At 41.9% G+C, this 18179-nt stretch overlaps 1 protein-coding gene across 3 annotated transcripts; it reads right to left on the bottom strand.

The window, feature by feature from the left end:
• Nucleotides 1–6222: 6222 nt before the first annotated feature.
• LOC128601544 (leukocyte elastase inhibitor) lies at nucleotides 6223–17562 on the bottom strand. Of its 3 annotated transcripts, none has more exons than XM_053614823.1 (8): nucleotides 17451–17562; nucleotides 16908–17085; nucleotides 14933–15037; nucleotides 14431–14571; nucleotides 13063–13180; nucleotides 9612–9754; nucleotides 8564–8731; nucleotides 6223–6780 (listed from the first exon to the last, which is right to left on the bottom strand). In XM_053614823.1, exons 2-8 carry the CDS (start codon nucleotides 17073–17075, stop codon nucleotides 6370–6372), a joined length of 1254 nt encoding a protein of 417 aa, XP_053470798.1. In that variant the 5' UTR covers nucleotides 17076–17085; nucleotides 17451–17562; the 3' UTR covers nucleotides 6223–6369. The 3 variants fall into 3 exon arrangements, with proteins under 3 accessions (XP_053470798.1, XP_053470799.1, XP_053470800.1); XM_053614824.1 differs by having other exon boundaries at nucleotides 17477–17525; XM_053614825.1 differs by lacking the exon at nucleotides 14933–15037 and having other exon boundaries at nucleotides 17477–17525.
• Between the last annotated feature and the right edge of the window lie 617 nt (nucleotides 17563–18179).

The following is an 18179-nucleotide window of genomic DNA, read 5'->3' as shown; positions in this document are numbered from 1 at the left end:
TTCACCCTGTACTATATTGGAAACATTGTTAACACATTATTTGATGTTTTATTTTGTACATTTAATTTATTTTGAAAATATACACTCATTTAAAATCTGATGACTGCAACACACTACAAAAAAGTTGGGACAGTCGACTGTTTACCACTGTGTAACATCACCTTTTCTTTGAATAACACTTAAGTGTTTGGGGGCCGAGTGAAGACACCAATTGGTTCAGTTTTCCAAGTAGAACTTTCCTCCATTCATCCTTTATGCATTTATTCAGCTGCGCAACTGTATGGGGCCTTTTTTGTGCCACGCGTTCAATCAGAGACAGTTCAGGACTGCAGGCAGGTCATGCTAGCACCCGCACTCTCTGCTTACGCTTGTAATCCGGGCAGAATGTGGTTTGATGTTGTCCTGTTCTGGATGGCAGCATATGTTGCTCCAAAATGTGTACATATTTTTCCTGACGCTGATAACAGCTTGGACGGTCCTTTTCCTCTTTGGCCCAGAGAACACGACGGCTGTTTTGTACAAAAACTATTTTTCTGCTGTCTTGCTAACTATCTTGCTGCTCAGGTAGATAAGTTGCAACGACAGGTAGATAAGTTGCAACGACAGGTAGACACGCTGACCTCGGCGTTTAGTATGTCTGTTGACTTACAAAGCAGCTTGCTGCAGCAGTTAGAAGAACAGACCTCTCAGCATTCACGTAGACAGGACACAAAAGGCACACCCTATGCTTACCTCAACCCCTGCAGCGCGCACACTCGCTAGCCACACCAACCAAGATCATCAGACTTCTCAACAGACGCAGGCACAAGCCTCTAATGCCTACCCTGTAATTAGCTCAACCCTGGTTACACACACTCTCACTAGCCACACTGAGCTGTTACATCCACAGACACCAGCTGTTCATTCAGCCCATTTCCCTGGACTTATGCCACCCATGTTTGATGGGGGTAAATCTCTTGACCCAGAAGAATGGCTTCAGTCTGTTTCTTGGTACAAGACAACGCTTGGTTTATCTGACACTCAGTTCTTCCTTGAGTTGACAAGGTTATTTGGAAAGGAGCCCCGGAAGTGGTATTCTGCCATGCAGCCACACCTACTCTCATGGGTGCATTTCTCAGATCTCTTTCGACAGGCCTTCCTGCCTACAGACAATGTAGAGAAAATCTGGAGAGGGATTTGGGACAGAGTTCAGACTTCAAATGAGCCACTCCCCACTTTTGTAGCTCACCTAGTGACTGAGTTCAAGCGACTAAAGCAACCGCTTTCTGAGCGAGAACAGATTGAAGTAATCTGCTGGCATGTCTCTGATCAGTATAGACTAGCCCTTCATGTTACCGCACCTACAACTTTAACAGAGCTACTTTTGACCGCTCATGAGCTACATGCTGCATTAGGGCCTGTTTCGTCTAGTAGAACCCCCATTGCCCCGACACCTCCTCGCCAGGACCTGCACTGCTACAAATGTTTGACTCTGGGGGTCACCACATGCAATTGTGGGAACTGTAGGAAAAATAGGCAGAGTGGTAGTGCTGAACCTACCAGAGGGGTTGCTGTAGTTTCTAAGATAGTCCAGGAGACCCCAGGTACTTCTGAGGTCACTAGAGGTGGGACTGGTGCTTGGCCTCGTAGGTTTCAAAGGGCTCGTGAGGGTAAGCAGGGAACGGAGTCAGGGACCAGTGCACAACAGACAGAGAGTTCACACACAGTTAATTTGGTGCAAACCAGCCCAAAGAGGTCAAAGAATAGTCCACTGACGGCAGTGGTGGTCGTCAATCAGGTTTCAATGAAGGCAACCCTGGATACAGGCGCATCCATTTCAGCAGTCCATCCATTCACCCTTCTTAAGTGCGGGATAGAAGGAGACGTCGTTCTTCCTTGGAATTTTTCCCTGCTGGAGTTGGCGGACTCAAAACAATGCACCCCATCTGGTGTTGTATGGCTACCTGTTCAACTACTGGAGCAACCGTTTACTCACCGCTTTGCCGTGATTCCAGACCTGTCTTGTCCCATTCTCTTAGGGACAGATTTTATGATTCAGGTTGACGTCCACATCCACCCAGCCACAGGAAGCGTTAAATTGGGAGATAATGCCACCTCAGCACCAGACCTATGCTTGTTGGAGTTTGATGATTTGGAGGGCCACGTAGCTAGCCTCACCTTTAAGGACGTACAGACCAATCTTGGTCCAGTGGTGGAACAAGCAGCCCTGCCTTCAGCGGACAAGAAAAAAATGGCACACCTATTGGGAGACTTTGTTCATCTTTTTGGGGCAAATCTGGGACGTACCTCATTGGTTGAGCGCACAATAGACACTGGGACTGCAAAGCCATTGTGTCTTCTTCCCTACCGTGCTTCACCTGCAAAAAGAAAGATTATCGAGGAGCAGATTTCCAGAATGTTGGAGGATGGCATTGTTGAGCCCGCTTCAGGGCCCTGGGCCTCTCCAATTGTGATAGTCGAAAAGCCAGGCGCAGATGCAAGATTTTGTGTAGACTTTAGGAAAGTGAACAAATATACAGTGTAGGACTCCTACCCACTTCCAAGACTGGATTACGCTCTAGATTTTTTGGCACATGGTAGATTTATTTCCACACTGGACCTTGCACGGGGTTACTGGCAAGTGTCAGTGGCCCCAGACGCAAAACCAAAGACAGCTTTCGTGTCACACAAAGGGCTCTATCAGTTCAAAGTTATGCCTTTCGGGTTATCAAATGCACCTGCAACATTTCAAAGATTGATGAATACTGTATTGGCAGGGCTCACCCACAACTGCTGTATGGTGTATCTGGATGACATTGTGGTCACCTCACCGACCTTCAACCAGCACCTGGAAGATCTCGCCAGTGTGTTAGGGCGTCTGGCAGATGCAGGCCTTTCCTTGAAGCTGGCTAAGTGCCATTTTTGTACAACAAAATTACGCTACTCGGGTTATCTGGTGACACCAGAAGGCCTTGGCCCTGACGAGGGTAAGGTGGCTGCGATTAAACAGTTTCCCACACCGAAGACAGTTAATAATGTGCGACAATTCCTAGGAATGATAAGTTACTACCGTAGGCTCATCTCAGCGTACGCCCGTATTGCCGAGCCGATGATTGCCCTCATGAGGGAGGATGCCCCATTTGTGTGGTCCACTGACTGCCAGGTGTCTTTTGATTATTTAAAACAACAGCTAATCAGTGTCCCAGTCCTTATTTTGCCTGACTTTGAGAAGCCTTTTGCAGTACACACAGATGCCTGTGATGTGGGCCTTGGTGCCGCATTGACCCAGACTGGTGAGGATGGGTTGGAGAGGGCTGTCGCTTTTGCGAGCCATACCCTGCACAAGTTGGAACACCCATATTGCACTTCAGAGAAGGAGTGCCTGGAGGTAATTTGGGCTCTGGAACATTTTCGTCCGTACATTGAGGGCTCTAGTGTCACAGTGGTGACGGACCACAATAGCTTGAGGTGGTTGATGACAAGGCCCTCTCCCTCAGGACGACTGCAGGACTTTGACTTTGAGGTTGTCCACAGACCCGGCTCGGCCAATCTAGTTCCAGATGCACTCTCGCGAAACCCTATCAGTGACCCTTTGGGGTCTATAGACCTGTTACCACCTTACGCCACAGTTGGCAAATTAAACCTAAGGCGCCAGCCACAAATGGTGTTGGAAGACAAAAAACAGCTTCAGTCACTCCAGCAGGCTGACAAAGTCATCTCATCAATATATACTGACTTGGAGAGCGGCCTCTGTGTGGATTCGCCAGGCTTCTGTATTCTGGATGGGCTGGTTTACTTTGTGGACAAGAGGACATCCTGCTGGCTTCATCCACACAAGGATATACGCTTCTAAGTGCCAGAAGCTCTGAGGGGCACTCTGCTGAAACACTTCCATGATCACCGCATGGCTAGCCACTTGGGTGTAACCAAGACACTTGAGTGCTAACAGAAGCGGTTCTACTGGCCAGATATGCAGGGTGATGTTAAGAAGTATGTACTGTCCTGTGTAACCTGCCAGCTGTCCAAGCCGACCAACCAGAAGCTGGCGGGCTACCTAAAGTCAGTGGTGGCACAAGCTCCCTCGGACAATACGCCTGTGTCCACACACCCTGACTTTGTCTTACCTCACACTGATGTGCACCTCACTCACCCACAGTCTGTGCGCACAGAAACACACTCATACGCCCTTGGCCCTAGACATGCAGAGTTTCCTTACCTCACACATATGCATACACAGCCCACTCACACAGGGACGCACTCATACGCCCTTCGCCCTAGGCACACACCGAGGGTTACCTGTAACTGGGAGGTTAACAGGTGGACAAATCCTTATTTTGCTCCTCTATTTGAATATTGAAGTGATATGTTTTCAGTTTTTCCTCATTCTCTGGTCTTATTCTGCTTTATTTATTTATTTATTTTAATGCTATGTCTGTGAAGGCCTTATATTGGTTTGGCAGTCTACTGTCTTACAAGCGTGAACATTTCTTAATAGGGTAATGTGACATACTGCTTTATTTTGAAATACCGTTAATGCCTGTTATGTTATGATATTATTTCAGGCAAGTGTGAAGTTCTGAAGATGTTAATTCAGTGCACATTGGAAAAAAAGAAATGCTGTTCTTGTTGCAGAATGTTGGACTATAGTTATGTGGAACAGGCAAAGTGTGATTAATGGTACTGTTTTCTGTAGCCCTACTTAGGTAAGGGTCTCAGGTGAGGTACCATTTTTGGGATGTTTTACTCGGTTAATCCTCTTCTAATGACCGACCTGTAACCATGTGTAAGCCTGTGGTATCCTTCAATGCAATAAACAAAGAACAGCACTTTCACTTTGTGTCCGGCTGAGTTATATTAACTTTCCTGAGAAACCCGTGAGGATCTAGCCAGATCCTTACAAAGGTTATGGCGTTATTTTTGTGTCAAATTTCTGCACGCGCAAGATCATATTTTGAGCGCGTAAAACATGACGGCAAATCCGTGCCAAAAATCCGAGCGAGTTATTAACGCCCGCACGCGCGGTAAACTACAACCGCGAGAGGAAAACAAAAGTTCACGCACGGAAAAGGGGGAACAATCTCAGTGCTCTGCTCGCGCGAATACTTTTTCTTTTTGTCAGCAGTGGGCGGGCCCAACTGGCTTGACCGTAGCCTCAAATATCATTGGCTAACTCATTTTCCAGGACATCAGTTCTGATTGGCTGTCTACCACTGTGGCGAACCATTAGTGAAGCTACCTGTTATTTCATGAGAGACACGACTTCATTATTAACAGAATAATAGTCTCCACCAATATAACACCACCAGTCTCTACTCTCATTCTTGAGATTGTGATTTGGAATGTTTTTGCCTAGGAACTACTCTGCATGGCCTTTTCAATACGAAAAAAGGCAAATCTTGGATCTGCATACATTGTTATAAACCTCCTGCACATGGATCATAAAGACCCTCGAGTCTCCTCCAGAAATTGAATTTTACCACAAAAACCCTAGCGTAGGACAGTGGATAAGACAGCTATATATTGCCATGTGTACACCAAACAGTAAGAAAACAGCTATTCAACAGTTAGCAGTTTCTTCCTTCCTGACTTTCTTCTCCCATTTCCTTTCCCCGTCAGTGAATTGGCTTTTCTGTTCATTTTGTTTTGTCTGACTGCTGCTTTATCTGAGACAGCAGAAAAGATTACATTTCAAGTGCCTCCCTTATTTCCATTGTAATTGGTTAAATATGTTAAAACCGTAGATGGTGGAACCTTACTTTCAATTAACATTATTATTAGCTGATGAATTAATAATTAATTATAGCAATAATTAATTGAAGCTATTAATTAATGTTAAAATACACTTATTACTGTTATTTCAATTGTTTTCATTCATCCATCTTCAGTAACTGTTTATCTTGGTCAGGGTTGCAGTAGTGCAGGATGCCAGTCCACTGCAGGGCACCATGCACATACACATTCACTCACTCGTTCACACATAGGGACAATTTAGTGTAGCCAGTCCACCTATCTGCAAGTTTCTGAACAGTGAGAGGAGACCCAGATGAACAAGGGGAGAATACCCAGACAGGAACAGAGTAAGGATTGAATCAGGGGCCCTGAAGCTGTGAGGTGGCAATGCTACCCAGTTCTCCACCGTGTGGCATATTTTTTTAAATATAAAGACAAAGATTGTTTAATAAAAGACTGATATTTGATATGAAGAACATGTTTAGGTCATTATGTAAGTAATGAATAACAACCTATTTTGCCAAAGTGCTTTATTGGAAATATGTCAGGAAATATATTTGCATATTTTAAGCTAAACATGTTTAGTCAGTGCACACTTATTTAGTTATGACATCAAATGACTGCATAGAGTTATAATTGCACTTCAGAGCATCGGGCAATTTAAGGAGAGCTGTAGCGTCCACAAAAGAGAATGCTTCGGGTTGGTTTGTGTTGAATGAAAAAGAGGAAGGGGTGGTCTGCCACAAAGAGCTCTTTGGGGGTAGGCCTGAAACAACGCGTCATCATGCCGGCCGCGGTGGCTGCAGCTGCTTCAGTGCCTTCCTCATTCACTTCTACAAAAGACTTATGCACCACCTTGGAGAGCACCAGGTCATCGCAAGGAGACATGTGTGAAAAATCACACTTGCCCTTGTCAAAGGCATCTACCATGCCCATGCTGATGAGCAGCTCCTTCATGTCATAGGTTTTCTCCAGTGTGAATCGTGGCAAAGACACCTGCACCTCCACAGTGCGCATCCTATCAGGCTGTGTCCACTCCATGAAGTTGTCATAAGTGAGCTGGTGCTCAAGCTGTTATATAAAATAAATTATATTTATATTAAAAAAAATTATAAAACAATTATATAATACATAAATACATTATATATATATATATATATATATATATATATATATATATATATATATATATATATAATTACACACACACACACACACACACACACACACACACACACACAGTAGCTCCCAAAAGTGAGTACACCCCTCACATTTTTGTAAATATTTGATGATATCTTTTCATGTGACAACACTGAAGAAATGACACTTTGCTACAATGTAAAGTAGTGAGTGTACAGCTTGTGTAACAGTGTAAATTTGCTGTCCCCTCAAAATAACTCAACACACAGCTGTTAATGTCTAAACCGCTGGCAACAAAAGTGAGTACATCCATAAGTGAAAATGTCCAAATTGGGCCCAAAGTGTCAATATTTTGTGTGGCCACCATTATTTTCCAGCACTGCCTTCCAACATGGAGATCACCAGAGCTTCACAGGTTGCCACTGGAGTCCTCTTCCACTCCTCCATGACCACATCACGGAGCTGGTGGATATTAGAGACCTTGTGCTCCTCCACCTTCTGTTTGAGGATGCCCCACAGATGCTCAATAGGGTTTAGGTCTGGAGACATGCTTGGCCAGTCCATCACCTTCACCCTCAGCTTCTTTAGCAAGGCAGTGGTCGTCTTGGAGGTGTGTTTGGGGTCATTATCATGCGGGAATACTGCCCTGCGGCAGTATGTGCTCTGCTTCAGTATGTCACAGTACATGTTGGCATTCATGGTTCCCTCAGTGAACTGTAGCTCCCCAGTGCCGGCAGCACTCATGCAGCCCCAGACCATGACACTCCCACCACCATGCTTGACTGTAGGCAAGACACACTTGTCTTTGTACTCCTCACCTGGTTGCCACCACACACACTTGACACCATCTGAAACAAATAAGTTTATCTTGGTCTCATCAGACCACAGGACATGGTTCCAGTAGTCCATGTCCTTAGTCTGCTTGTCTTCAGCAAACTGTTTGCAGCCTTTCTTGTGCATCATTTTTAGAAGAGGCATCCTTCTGGGACGACAGCCATGCAGACCAATTTGATGCAGTGTGCGATGTATGGTCTGAGGACTGACAGGCTGACCCCCCACCCCTTCAACCTCTGCAGCAATGCTGGCATCACTCATGGCCATGGCGAGGCCTGTTCTGAGTGGAACCTGTCCTGTTAAACCGCTGTATGGTCTTGGCCACCATGCTGCAGCTCAGTGTCAGGGTCTTGGCAATCTTCTTATAGCCTAGGCCATCTTTATGTAGAGCAACCATTCTTTTTTCAGATCCTCAGAGAGTTCTTTGCCATGAGGTGCCATGTTGAACTTCCAGTGACCAGTATGAGTGAGTGTGAGAGCGATGACACCAAATTTAACACACCTGCTCCCCATTCACACCTGAGACCTTGTAGCACTAACAAGTCACATGACACCGGGGAGGGAAAATGACTAACTGGGCCCAATTTGGACATTTTCACTTAGGGGTGTACTCACTTTTGTTGTCAGCGGTTTAGACATTAATGGCTGTGTGTTGAGTTATTTTGAGGGGACAGCAAATTTACACTGTTACACAAGCTGTACACTCACTACTTTACATTGTAGCAAAGTGTCATTTCTTCAGTGTTGTCACATCAAAAGATATCATCAAATATTTACAAAAACGTGAGGGGTGTACTCACTTTTGTGAGATACTGTATATATATATATAACACTATAAAAAAATCATTTTATACATAAATTAAGTAGATTTATCATTCACCTTCTCAAGGCCAGTAGTGTTATCTTCAATCTCAAAAGGTAGCATAATTAGCATGCTGAGCTCCTTGCCCTTATATGGTATTTCAAGAATCTTGCACCGCAGATCAGGAATTAAGGCCAGGGGAAACTCTGTGTCCTGATTCATCATCTGCACTGGTTTAGTTTCTTTCTGTGTGTAAAACATATTAAAATACATTATTTAACATTAATGTAAGGGGGGGGGGGGGATTCACAATTCACAAACATGCATGACAGATCACCACCGTTTCCATAAGGGGATCATGCTGTGATTTTTAACTGGAGAGTTTTTACCTCCACTACAGAGAAAACCTTATTCATGCACGTAAGTTACAGTGCTACTTTTTTTCATCTTTAGGGGTTTTTTTGTTTGGTTGTTTTTGTTTACTTTTTTTTAAATGCCTATATTTTGTTAGATATCAGTGCAATTTCTCACAAAGCAAAACAGGAGAGGTTCCAAAATGGCAATAAGCAGGAGCAGACAAAAGAGGATGGGGTGCACAGGAGAAGGGAGGAAAGACGAGATTCATGCAATTATATTATTAGGTAAAGATTTTTTAGATTTACGGTTTAACATTTTTTCTAAAAAACCTGAAGTAGCTATATCTATATTTAGTTTGGCGGCTGTGGATCAGGTGGGAGAGCAGGTTGTCCACTAATCGTAGGGTTGGTGGTTCAATTCCCAGGCCACGTGACTCCACATGCCGAAGTGTCCTTGGGAAAGACACTGAACCCCAAGTTGCAGCCAATGGCAAGTTAGTGCCTTGCATGGCAGCTCTGCCACCATTGGTGTATGAGTGTGTGAATGGGTGAATGAGACACAGTGTAAAGTGCTTTGGATAAAAGCGCTATATAAGTGCACCATTTACCATTTAACTTCTTAGCCACAAGATATCAGTGCAATTTCTCACAAAACACAATAGGACAGGGCAGGAGTGCACAAAAGAAGACAGGAGTGCACAGGGGAGGACAGGAAGGAGGAGAGGAAAGGGTAAGAGACTGCATTTTTTTTGTAACTGCATGGCACCCACCTTGTTCAGCTTGAAAGGACGCTTCTGTGTTGCTTCGACATCAAACTGCTTCTCCCAGCTGCCCTTGAAGTAGATGGCATTCACCAAGACAAGTCTGGTCAAATTATCAACAGTTCCTTCTTCCAGCAAGTTCTTAATCTTTTCTATTGTGAGAATTTCGATTCACAAAAACATATTGTTAAGCAGACACAACATTCATATAGAACCACTGCATAGAAAGAAAACATTTCTTCATGCAGTTAAGTAGAACATGATCATGATAATGATAATAATAATAATAATAATAACAACAACAACAACAACAACAACAACAACAATAATAATAATAATAATAATGATAAGAAGAAGAAGAAGAATAAAGTAGTAGTATCCTAGTACTGAGGGAGTACAGTGGAACAGGAACTGTTTATGGAACAGTCTTCCTATTAGTGTTCGGGACTCAGACACAGTCTCAGTGTTTAAGTCTAGGCTTAAAATGTATTTGTTTACTCAAGCCTACCCTGACTAGATTCTGTTCTACTACTTCGCAGTCATAATTATCTTTTTTCTCCCTCTCTCCTTTCGCCGAGCCCCACATGAATTTATGGAGATACTAGAGATCCAGATCCTTTCTGCCTCTGGATGGAGCTCAAATCTTCTCTAATTCCAGACTGCTGGGACTAAGGCTGCTCCTAACGCCATACAGACTTCATATAAATCCATAATGAACTTTTTCACACTATCTGTTGTTACCCAGATGAGGACGGGTTCCCTTCTGAGTCTGGTTCCTCTCAAGGTTTCTTCCTCTTAAAACATAGGGAGTTTTTCCTTGCCACCGTCGCCACTCAGTGGCTTGCTCAGTTGGGATAAATTCGCACCTTTAATATCTGTATACCATGTTGATATTTCTGTAAAGCTGCTTTGAGACAATGTCTATTGTAAAAAGCGCTATACAAATAAAATTGAATTGAATTGAATTGGAGTACACAAAATAATATAACTGAAAATCAACAAGATCACAGGGGAACTGTCATGTATCATGACGGAGCGGAGATAGGACGGATGCAAGTGCAGTATGAACAGTTGTTTATTTTAAAAGAGAGACACGCAGACAAATCCAAATGTGATCCAAAAACGTACTCCAAAACAGGCGAAGGTCAGGCGATCGGCAAACAGGCATACACAGGGTTAAACATGAATCAAGGTCGTGGTCACGGAAAACAGGGTCGATAAACAAAATGAGAAACATGAACTATGACGAGGAACTGGGAGCGGATAATCCAGCGTGAACGTACTCTAAACATGGAACGTGACTATGACTACTACACGAACTAATCTAACTCTACCATCATCTTCCGCGTTGTGTGCTGGGAGTCGCGCGGTATATATGTGGACATGATCAGTGTCTAAACTGCTAGCAGCTAAGGGCAATACAGACACACGTGAAATCCCAGCAAATGACAGAACAGGGAGGAGACATGACAGAAACATAAACAAAACACACGTGTCCAGATGTCACTACTGTCAACAATGGACAAGCAGGTGCTCGCGCATTCGCGCTTAGAGCACGCTGCTTCAAGGGGGAATCATGACAGGAACAATCTACAAAGTGGGTTTGAATTATAGCTAGACTAGATCTGTGGAAGGTAAACATGGATAGAAAAAGTTCATCAGCTTAAGAAGCATGCTGATAATAAAATACACACAATTTATTGTCAGTGTTTCACTAAAGTCACAAGAGCCCTCTATACAGTGCTGAAATAAAGTATTTGTATTTGATTTCTTCTGTTTTTGTGTAGATCTCATACTAAACTGTTTCAGAAATTAAAACTAAATCTAAGATAAAACAAAGGCAACCTGAGTAAACACAAAATACCGTTTTTAAATGATAATGTTATTTATTGAAGCAAAAAATGTTATCCAATACCAAGTGGGCCTGTGTGAAAATGTATTTGCCCCCATAGTTACTAATTCCCCAAATCTATGAAACTGCACTGATAATGGAGATCAGCTGGACTAGACACAACCAGACCTGATCACTGCAAACCCTGTTCAGTCACATCCACACTTATACAAAAGTGTTTACACACAAATAGAACTTTCTCAACAGCATGAAGTTGGTTAAAAGGTCTTACCCAGTAACACACTATGCCAAAACTGAAAGAAATTCCAGAAAAGAGAATGAAGAGGAAAGTGATTGAAAGACATCAGTCTGGGAAGGGTTACAAAGCTATTACAAAGGCTCTGGGACTCCAAAGAACCACAGTGAGAGCCGTTATCTCCAAATGGAAAAACTCAGCACGGTAGTGAACTTTCCCAAAAGTGGCTGACCTTCCAAAATTCCTCCAAGAGCACAGCAAAGACTCATCCAGGAAGTCACAAAAGAGCCAAGGGCAACATCAAAGGACCTACAGGCCTCTCTTGCATCAGTAAAGGTCACTGTTCATGACTCCACTATCAGAAAGACACTGGGCAAAAATGGCTCCATGGAAGAGTGGCGTGGTGAAAACTATTGCTAACCCAGAAGAACATCAAGTCGCGTCTGAATTTTGCCAAAACACACCTTGATGATCCTCAAACCTGGGAGAACTTTGGGAGAATGTTCTGTGGACTGATGAATCGAAAGTGGAACTGTTTGGAAGACAGGGGTCCCGTTACATCTGGAGTAAACCAAATTTTCAGAATTCCACAAAAAGAACATCATACCTACAGTCAAACATGGTGGAGGTAGTGTGATGGTGTGGGGATGCTTTGCTGCTTCAGGTTCTGGGCAACTTGCAGTAATTGAGGGAAACATTAATTCTGCTCTCTACCAGAAAATCCTAAAGGAGAATGTCCGGTCTTCAGTCCGTAAGTTGAAACTCAAGTGCAAATGGATTATGCAGCAAGACAATGATCCAAAGCGTAGGAGTAAATCCTAGTCAAAATTACATGAAAGACTGATCTCCTGTTATCAGAAGCGTTAGGTTGCAGTTATTGCTGTTAAAGGTGGCATAACCAGATTTTAAGTTTAAGGGGGCAATTAGTTTTTCACATGGGTGATAGGTGTTGGATTTTTTTTTTTTTTTTTTTTTGCATCATTAAATTTTTTTTTTAAATAAATAACTATTGTGTGTTTTCTCAGGTTGCCTTTGTTTTATGTTGTATTTCATTTGAAGATCTAAAACTGTTTAGTATGAGATACACAAAAACAGAAGAAATCAGGATGGGGCAAATACTTTTTCACAGCGCTGTATGGTATTGCTCCAATAACAATATCATGGCTCAACTTATCAGCAACAGATTTTCTGAAGATTAAAGCTAACTGCTATCCGACTTTGTGACATTCCTACTTTGGGAATGTTTGATGCAGTGAAATTACATTCAAGGATTTTACAATCTGTTAATCAAACTATTTTACTTCCCATGGAAGTGGAAACACTATATGAATACATTTTAGATGGAAATTTCAAAAACATGTTTAAGTACTAACCTTTTGTTTGCTTCTCCACCCAGTTATTAATATTGACCCGTGCAGATTCTGCATTTGCTTTAAAGTCAACAGTTTCCAGCTCAGCATGGTAGTGTGTTTTTGTCTCCTTCAGAAATTTCTGTTTTTAAAAAAAGAAAATCAGTTAAAAACAATGAAATACATGAAGATCAACAATTACTGGAGAATAAATGCAACAGAGTTGAACGTCAACAGAGTCCAATAGGGGCAGACTCAAGTCCGAGTCCTTAATGGCTCAGTCCGAGTCGAGTCCAGAAAGTAATTAAACTGAAAAGATTTGAAATTGCAATTATAAACTCAGCACTGAGCTGTTAAATTAATATTTTAACCTTCACAACCCAATGGCATAATACATAAACATAACAAAAAATACCACTATTACATCTTGCCATTGCCATTTAATATTTCTATTTCATGTCAGCACTCCAAATAGTTTCCTATAAAAAATGGTTTCAATGAAAAAAGGGATATAGAGGTGTATGTAGAACTTATTATATTACAAGTGTATGAAAATACAATAATAAAACAGCTTCATTTGTATCACACTATATTGTATCCTGCAGTTCGAGTTGACGTTTCAATTATTTGATGCGTCTCATGAGGCAGACTCGACTGTACTCAGAAAACTTCCGGAGTGTCCGAGTCCGTGTCAAGTTCAACTACAGATTTACCCGAGTGCATGACAAGTCCGTGTCCGTGCATAATTGGACCAGAGTCTGGGATTGAGTACCCCAACTGTACATTATTAAGATAATTCAGATTTATTTAATCATTTGAAACATGGTTTTTATCCAGATAGAATTGCAACCTTGTATACACACATGTCTTTAGAGCAGTGGTCACCAACCTTGATCCTGGAGATCTACATTCCTGAAGACTTTAGCTCCAAACATAATCATTCCCACATGACCACCCAATCATTGCTTTAAGAAGTTCTTGGTCAACTAAAACAGGTGTGTTAGATTTTGGTTGGAGATGAAACCTGCAGGAAGGTAGATCTCAACGAAGAGGTTTGGTGACCACTGCTTTAAAGGCTCTAGAGTTGAGTCATGAATACAGGAATGATTTCAATTAAAATGGCGTGAGCATTTCTCACTCCACAGGACCCAGTCAAAACCCCACAGGACCCACTACCATGTCCATATAGAATAATATATATCGTATAGAAATTGCCTCATTATATTACAAATGTTAGTTCACACACACATACACGTGTATATATGTGCGGTGTGTGTGTGTGTAACACTACTGTTTTGTTGTCGGGTTGTTATTAGCACAGCTCTATATCATGATACATAATGTGTATGGTAGAAAGGTTATTTTGCACATCTTTGTATCCACAAATCTTACCTCCACAAATTTGTAGGTCTGCTCTCCATAAAGTCTATTGGCCATGCTGAGGGCATACGGAGCTCCTGCTTTGTTCAGTTCAGCCATCAGCTTGTTGAAGCTGACGTGGACGTCGTCCTTGGCTTTGTTGTGGTGCAGAACCTAGGTAATATGGATGGAGATATAATCAAAGGTTTTTTTTATTTGTTATTAATAAAAAGCAGGACAAATTTGTGGTAAATGAAGATTACCTCCATCCTGAGAGAATTTTAGATTCACGTAACAAATCATGAGTAAATTAGTAGACACAAGTGAAAACTGTGGTTCATATGTCATACTTTTTAATATGTAAGCTGTGTAGTACAAATGCACAAAAAGAAGGGCAGCACTGGTTCCAGTTATCCGCCACCAAGGAGAAGCACCTATATGTATGCCATTAACCACCATCACCAATGTTATTGCCAAAATAATGCCTTTTCCCCATGGATGTTAGTGCCTCCACGGAGTATTTGCATCCAATAACCTTTGGTAAAGCCGATGGTAACTGGACCTTCTGAGATTGCTGTGCCTGTTGGACTGCTACTGGTTGAACAGACTTAGGCTTCACTGGTTTGTTGAAGCACAAGACCTACAGTAACATATTAATCATCAGAATTGCAAAATCTTTTTTAACTGCATACACAAGTTGTTTGCGTGAACATTAGTAAAATTTGTTCGTGCCTGCATGGTCATATACTTAGTATATAAATGTGGACTTAAAAATCATGAAACAGGATTTTACCATGTTTATTATAATATACAGATCCATTGCACAGAACAAACTGTTCATACAGGAATTAAAGGGACACACTTTCCCCTACACCCTACTCATGTTTCAGGATGATCTAAGCTTTGCATAAGTGGCCTTGCCTAAACAAGCACAAAAATGCCTTTATATTAAGAAGGACTGCAAATAAGGAGTGCCTGGTAAAACATAATTTATCAACTACTACACTGTACTGTATATTGTCCTCGTGACAAACCAGGCCCAGAGTAATTACCAAGATTTGCATTTCTCTCGACAATGTTGTTATTGTTCTTGATGTTGTTATTGTGCAATTCCAATGAAGTGAATCACACTCACTAAACAAACTGCTTTAGGGGCATGTTGCTAAAACACAAGCAGTGGATATAACACATGTGGTGAGAACCTTTGCCAAGGGCCAATAAACAGTCTGAATGGCTGCTGTATGATGAGTCTTGCTTTTTATTTGCATTAGTTGAGAAATTTTCCACAGAATTTCTACCAGTCACCACAGAACATGAAGAAATTTACATATCTTCTTACGTAATGTACCATCTGGGTGAATTTCCACCACATTCACCATGCGTCCTGTGATGTTCCTTCTTTATAATCACAGTAGACAAACTGAATCCTACCCCATCAAAAGAAGGGAACTGAGTTGGGGTAGCAACTAAACAGATCTTCAGTTATAAAGAAATGACAGTGATGAATTTATGTGCATGTCTTCAGAGCACAGGATCCGAACACTGGTCTGGAGTACCTCTTATCCTGCACATTTTAGTGTTAAGAGCTGTTAGCCGACTAGTTCAATCAGATGTGTTGGGAGCTGGGAAAACACTCAAATGTGAATGGCAGCAGGGACTACAGGACCAGGATTGGGAACCTGTTCTTTATGTATTGCCAAAATGTATAAAGTAAATGACCTACTGCTGTATCTAGTTCACATGCTGTAGATGGTTTGTAATGGATGACTATGCTGAAATTAAACTATGCTAGTCAGTTCCATTCAGTATCAGCATGCTCAACGTTAAAACACTCACTTCGGCTAACAGCACAATGGTTTGGGGATTGGATTTTACATTCACAGGCTACCCATTGGATTGATCCTGTTTGAACAGTCGCAAATCTCCAAGTATGCAAACTAACAGGTTTGATTCATGATATACTGCCAAAAGACAACATCATGCAAGAAAGACACCACAGTTAAGCTGTGATAGAAAAACCACAGACGGGTAAGGAATTTATGAAATATTTCTTTATTAATAAAATACACGTGCAAATGCCAATGGTGGAAATGTACCGATTAGACTAAAATACCCTCAATATCCCTGAACAGTCTTGCTAACTGCTACTTGTCTGAACATGTCACCATTTACCAACTCTTACTCATCCAAACCTTCCCTTTTTTTCTTCTGTAACTGTACTATTCCTGCTACCAAGCTGTATAGCACTAGTAATCATGCTCTCTCTATTCTAGCATCTCTCTGGAATTAAGTTTTAGCCAACCTCCACATCCTGTCTTCAAAACACATTTCCCAAGGTGATGAGCTGCAGGACTCTACATTCTCCACTCCAATGATGAACTGGTTCTTCACCTATTTTTCTAACCAAGCATGTTTCGACCTTTATTGACTCCATGATTATTAACATTTATTGTCTTATGTGTATTAATATAACTATTATGATTTTGCATGATTATTATTTTTGTTCTGACCTCAGACATCTGAGTTGCTGTGTTGCCTGCAGCTCCGAGAGACACCATGGCCAGCGCAGAAGAGATGCTGAGAGGAGAGTAGAAGACATTCCCGGTTTTGTTGCCTTCCTTGATCTTGGTGAATAGGTGAAGTGCAAAATTGGTGTTTGCCACTGAAAGAGACTCCATTTTGCAAAATCTGAAGGAGAAATATATTTTTTGAAATAGCAAATTATATATATATATAATAAATAAAAATCAATAAATAAAAAAAGGCAGTGAAAATATGACACTAAAAACATGAACTGACATGAAATTTACTCCATTAAAAAACAGCGACAAGGGCGTGCGCCTGACTAAGACAAAGCTCTTATCAGCTATTAAAACGTCATTCGAAAGTGAAGTAAACTGAAATAGTTCTAAACATTCGCAGAAACTTTGTGAACTAAAAACCAACATCTGATGCTTCCTTCCTAACTACTGTGTGTGCGATCGTCCTGACAAACAGCCGTCTTGTAACGCTTTAACTGCAACGTTCTCATTACAATACTGCAGTACACTTACCTTAACTCCTGCACTGTTACACTGACCTGCTGTCTGAAATGCTGTGTTCCTCAAACTGTGTGATTTTATATTTATATATATCATTTCCCAGCCCACCTCCCCTCTAAGTCCCACCTCCCCTCTAAGTCCCACCTCCCCTGTGAGTCCCACCTCCCCTCTAAGTCCCACCTCCCCTCTAAGTCCCACCTCCCCTCTGAGTCCCACCTCCCCTCTGAGTCCCACCTCATTGGGGGCAACTGATGGGAAGTTCAGATCATTTTACTGACTCGGTTCTTTGAGTCTCGTTCAGTAAAATGAACTAATCTTTTCTCGAGTCGTTTCGTTCCTTTCAGCAGAATATAATTAAAATGTTACATGTTAAATTCCCAACACATCTAGTACTTAATAAACTATCAAATAAACTATAGGCTAATGCAACCAAGGCCGAATTATGAGAAACAGAAATGATTCATTAATAGCTTAGCTGGGTCTTGAGGCTATGCAGTCTGTTAGTTCACTTCATCTCCTGATCTTTTGTCACGTCACATTTGTCACATCCGTTCCCCGGAAACAGAAATGATTATTTCACGTCTCGAGTCTTTGGGTTCGAGTCGTTCGTTCATCCCGTTTCCGGTACTGCATGGTGCGTTGCCTATGCGGCGGTCACTGGAGGACTTACTTAGGGTTTTATTTTTCTATGTGGGTGCTGTCTGCAGTGAGGAGGCGTGTGTGCGTGAGTGTGAGGGGGTT

The sequence above is a fragment of the Ictalurus furcatus genome, chromosome 25 (assembly GCF_023375685.1).
Source record: "Ictalurus furcatus strain D&B chromosome 25, Billie_1.0, whole genome shotgun sequence".
NCBI lineage: Eukaryota > Metazoa > Chordata > Actinopteri > Siluriformes > Ictaluridae > Ictalurus > Ictalurus furcatus.
This window is presented reverse-complemented; position numbering and strand designations above follow the sequence as displayed.

Bases quoted from the DNA above. Each gene is read 5' to 3' on its own strand.
- LOC128601544 (XM_053614823.1), bottom strand. From the start codon at position 17,075: ATGGAGTCTCTTTCAGTGGCAAACACCAATTTTGCACTTCACCTATTC. The intron at 9,755-13,062 runs GTTAGTACTTAA...TTCTCACAATAG, and splicing joins GGTGGAGAAGCAAACAAAAG to AAAAGATTAAGAACTTGCTG. The intron at 8,732-9,611 runs GTGGGTGCCATG...TTTTACACACAG, and splicing joins GTCCTTTCAAGCTGAACAAG to AAAGAAACTAAACCAGTGCA.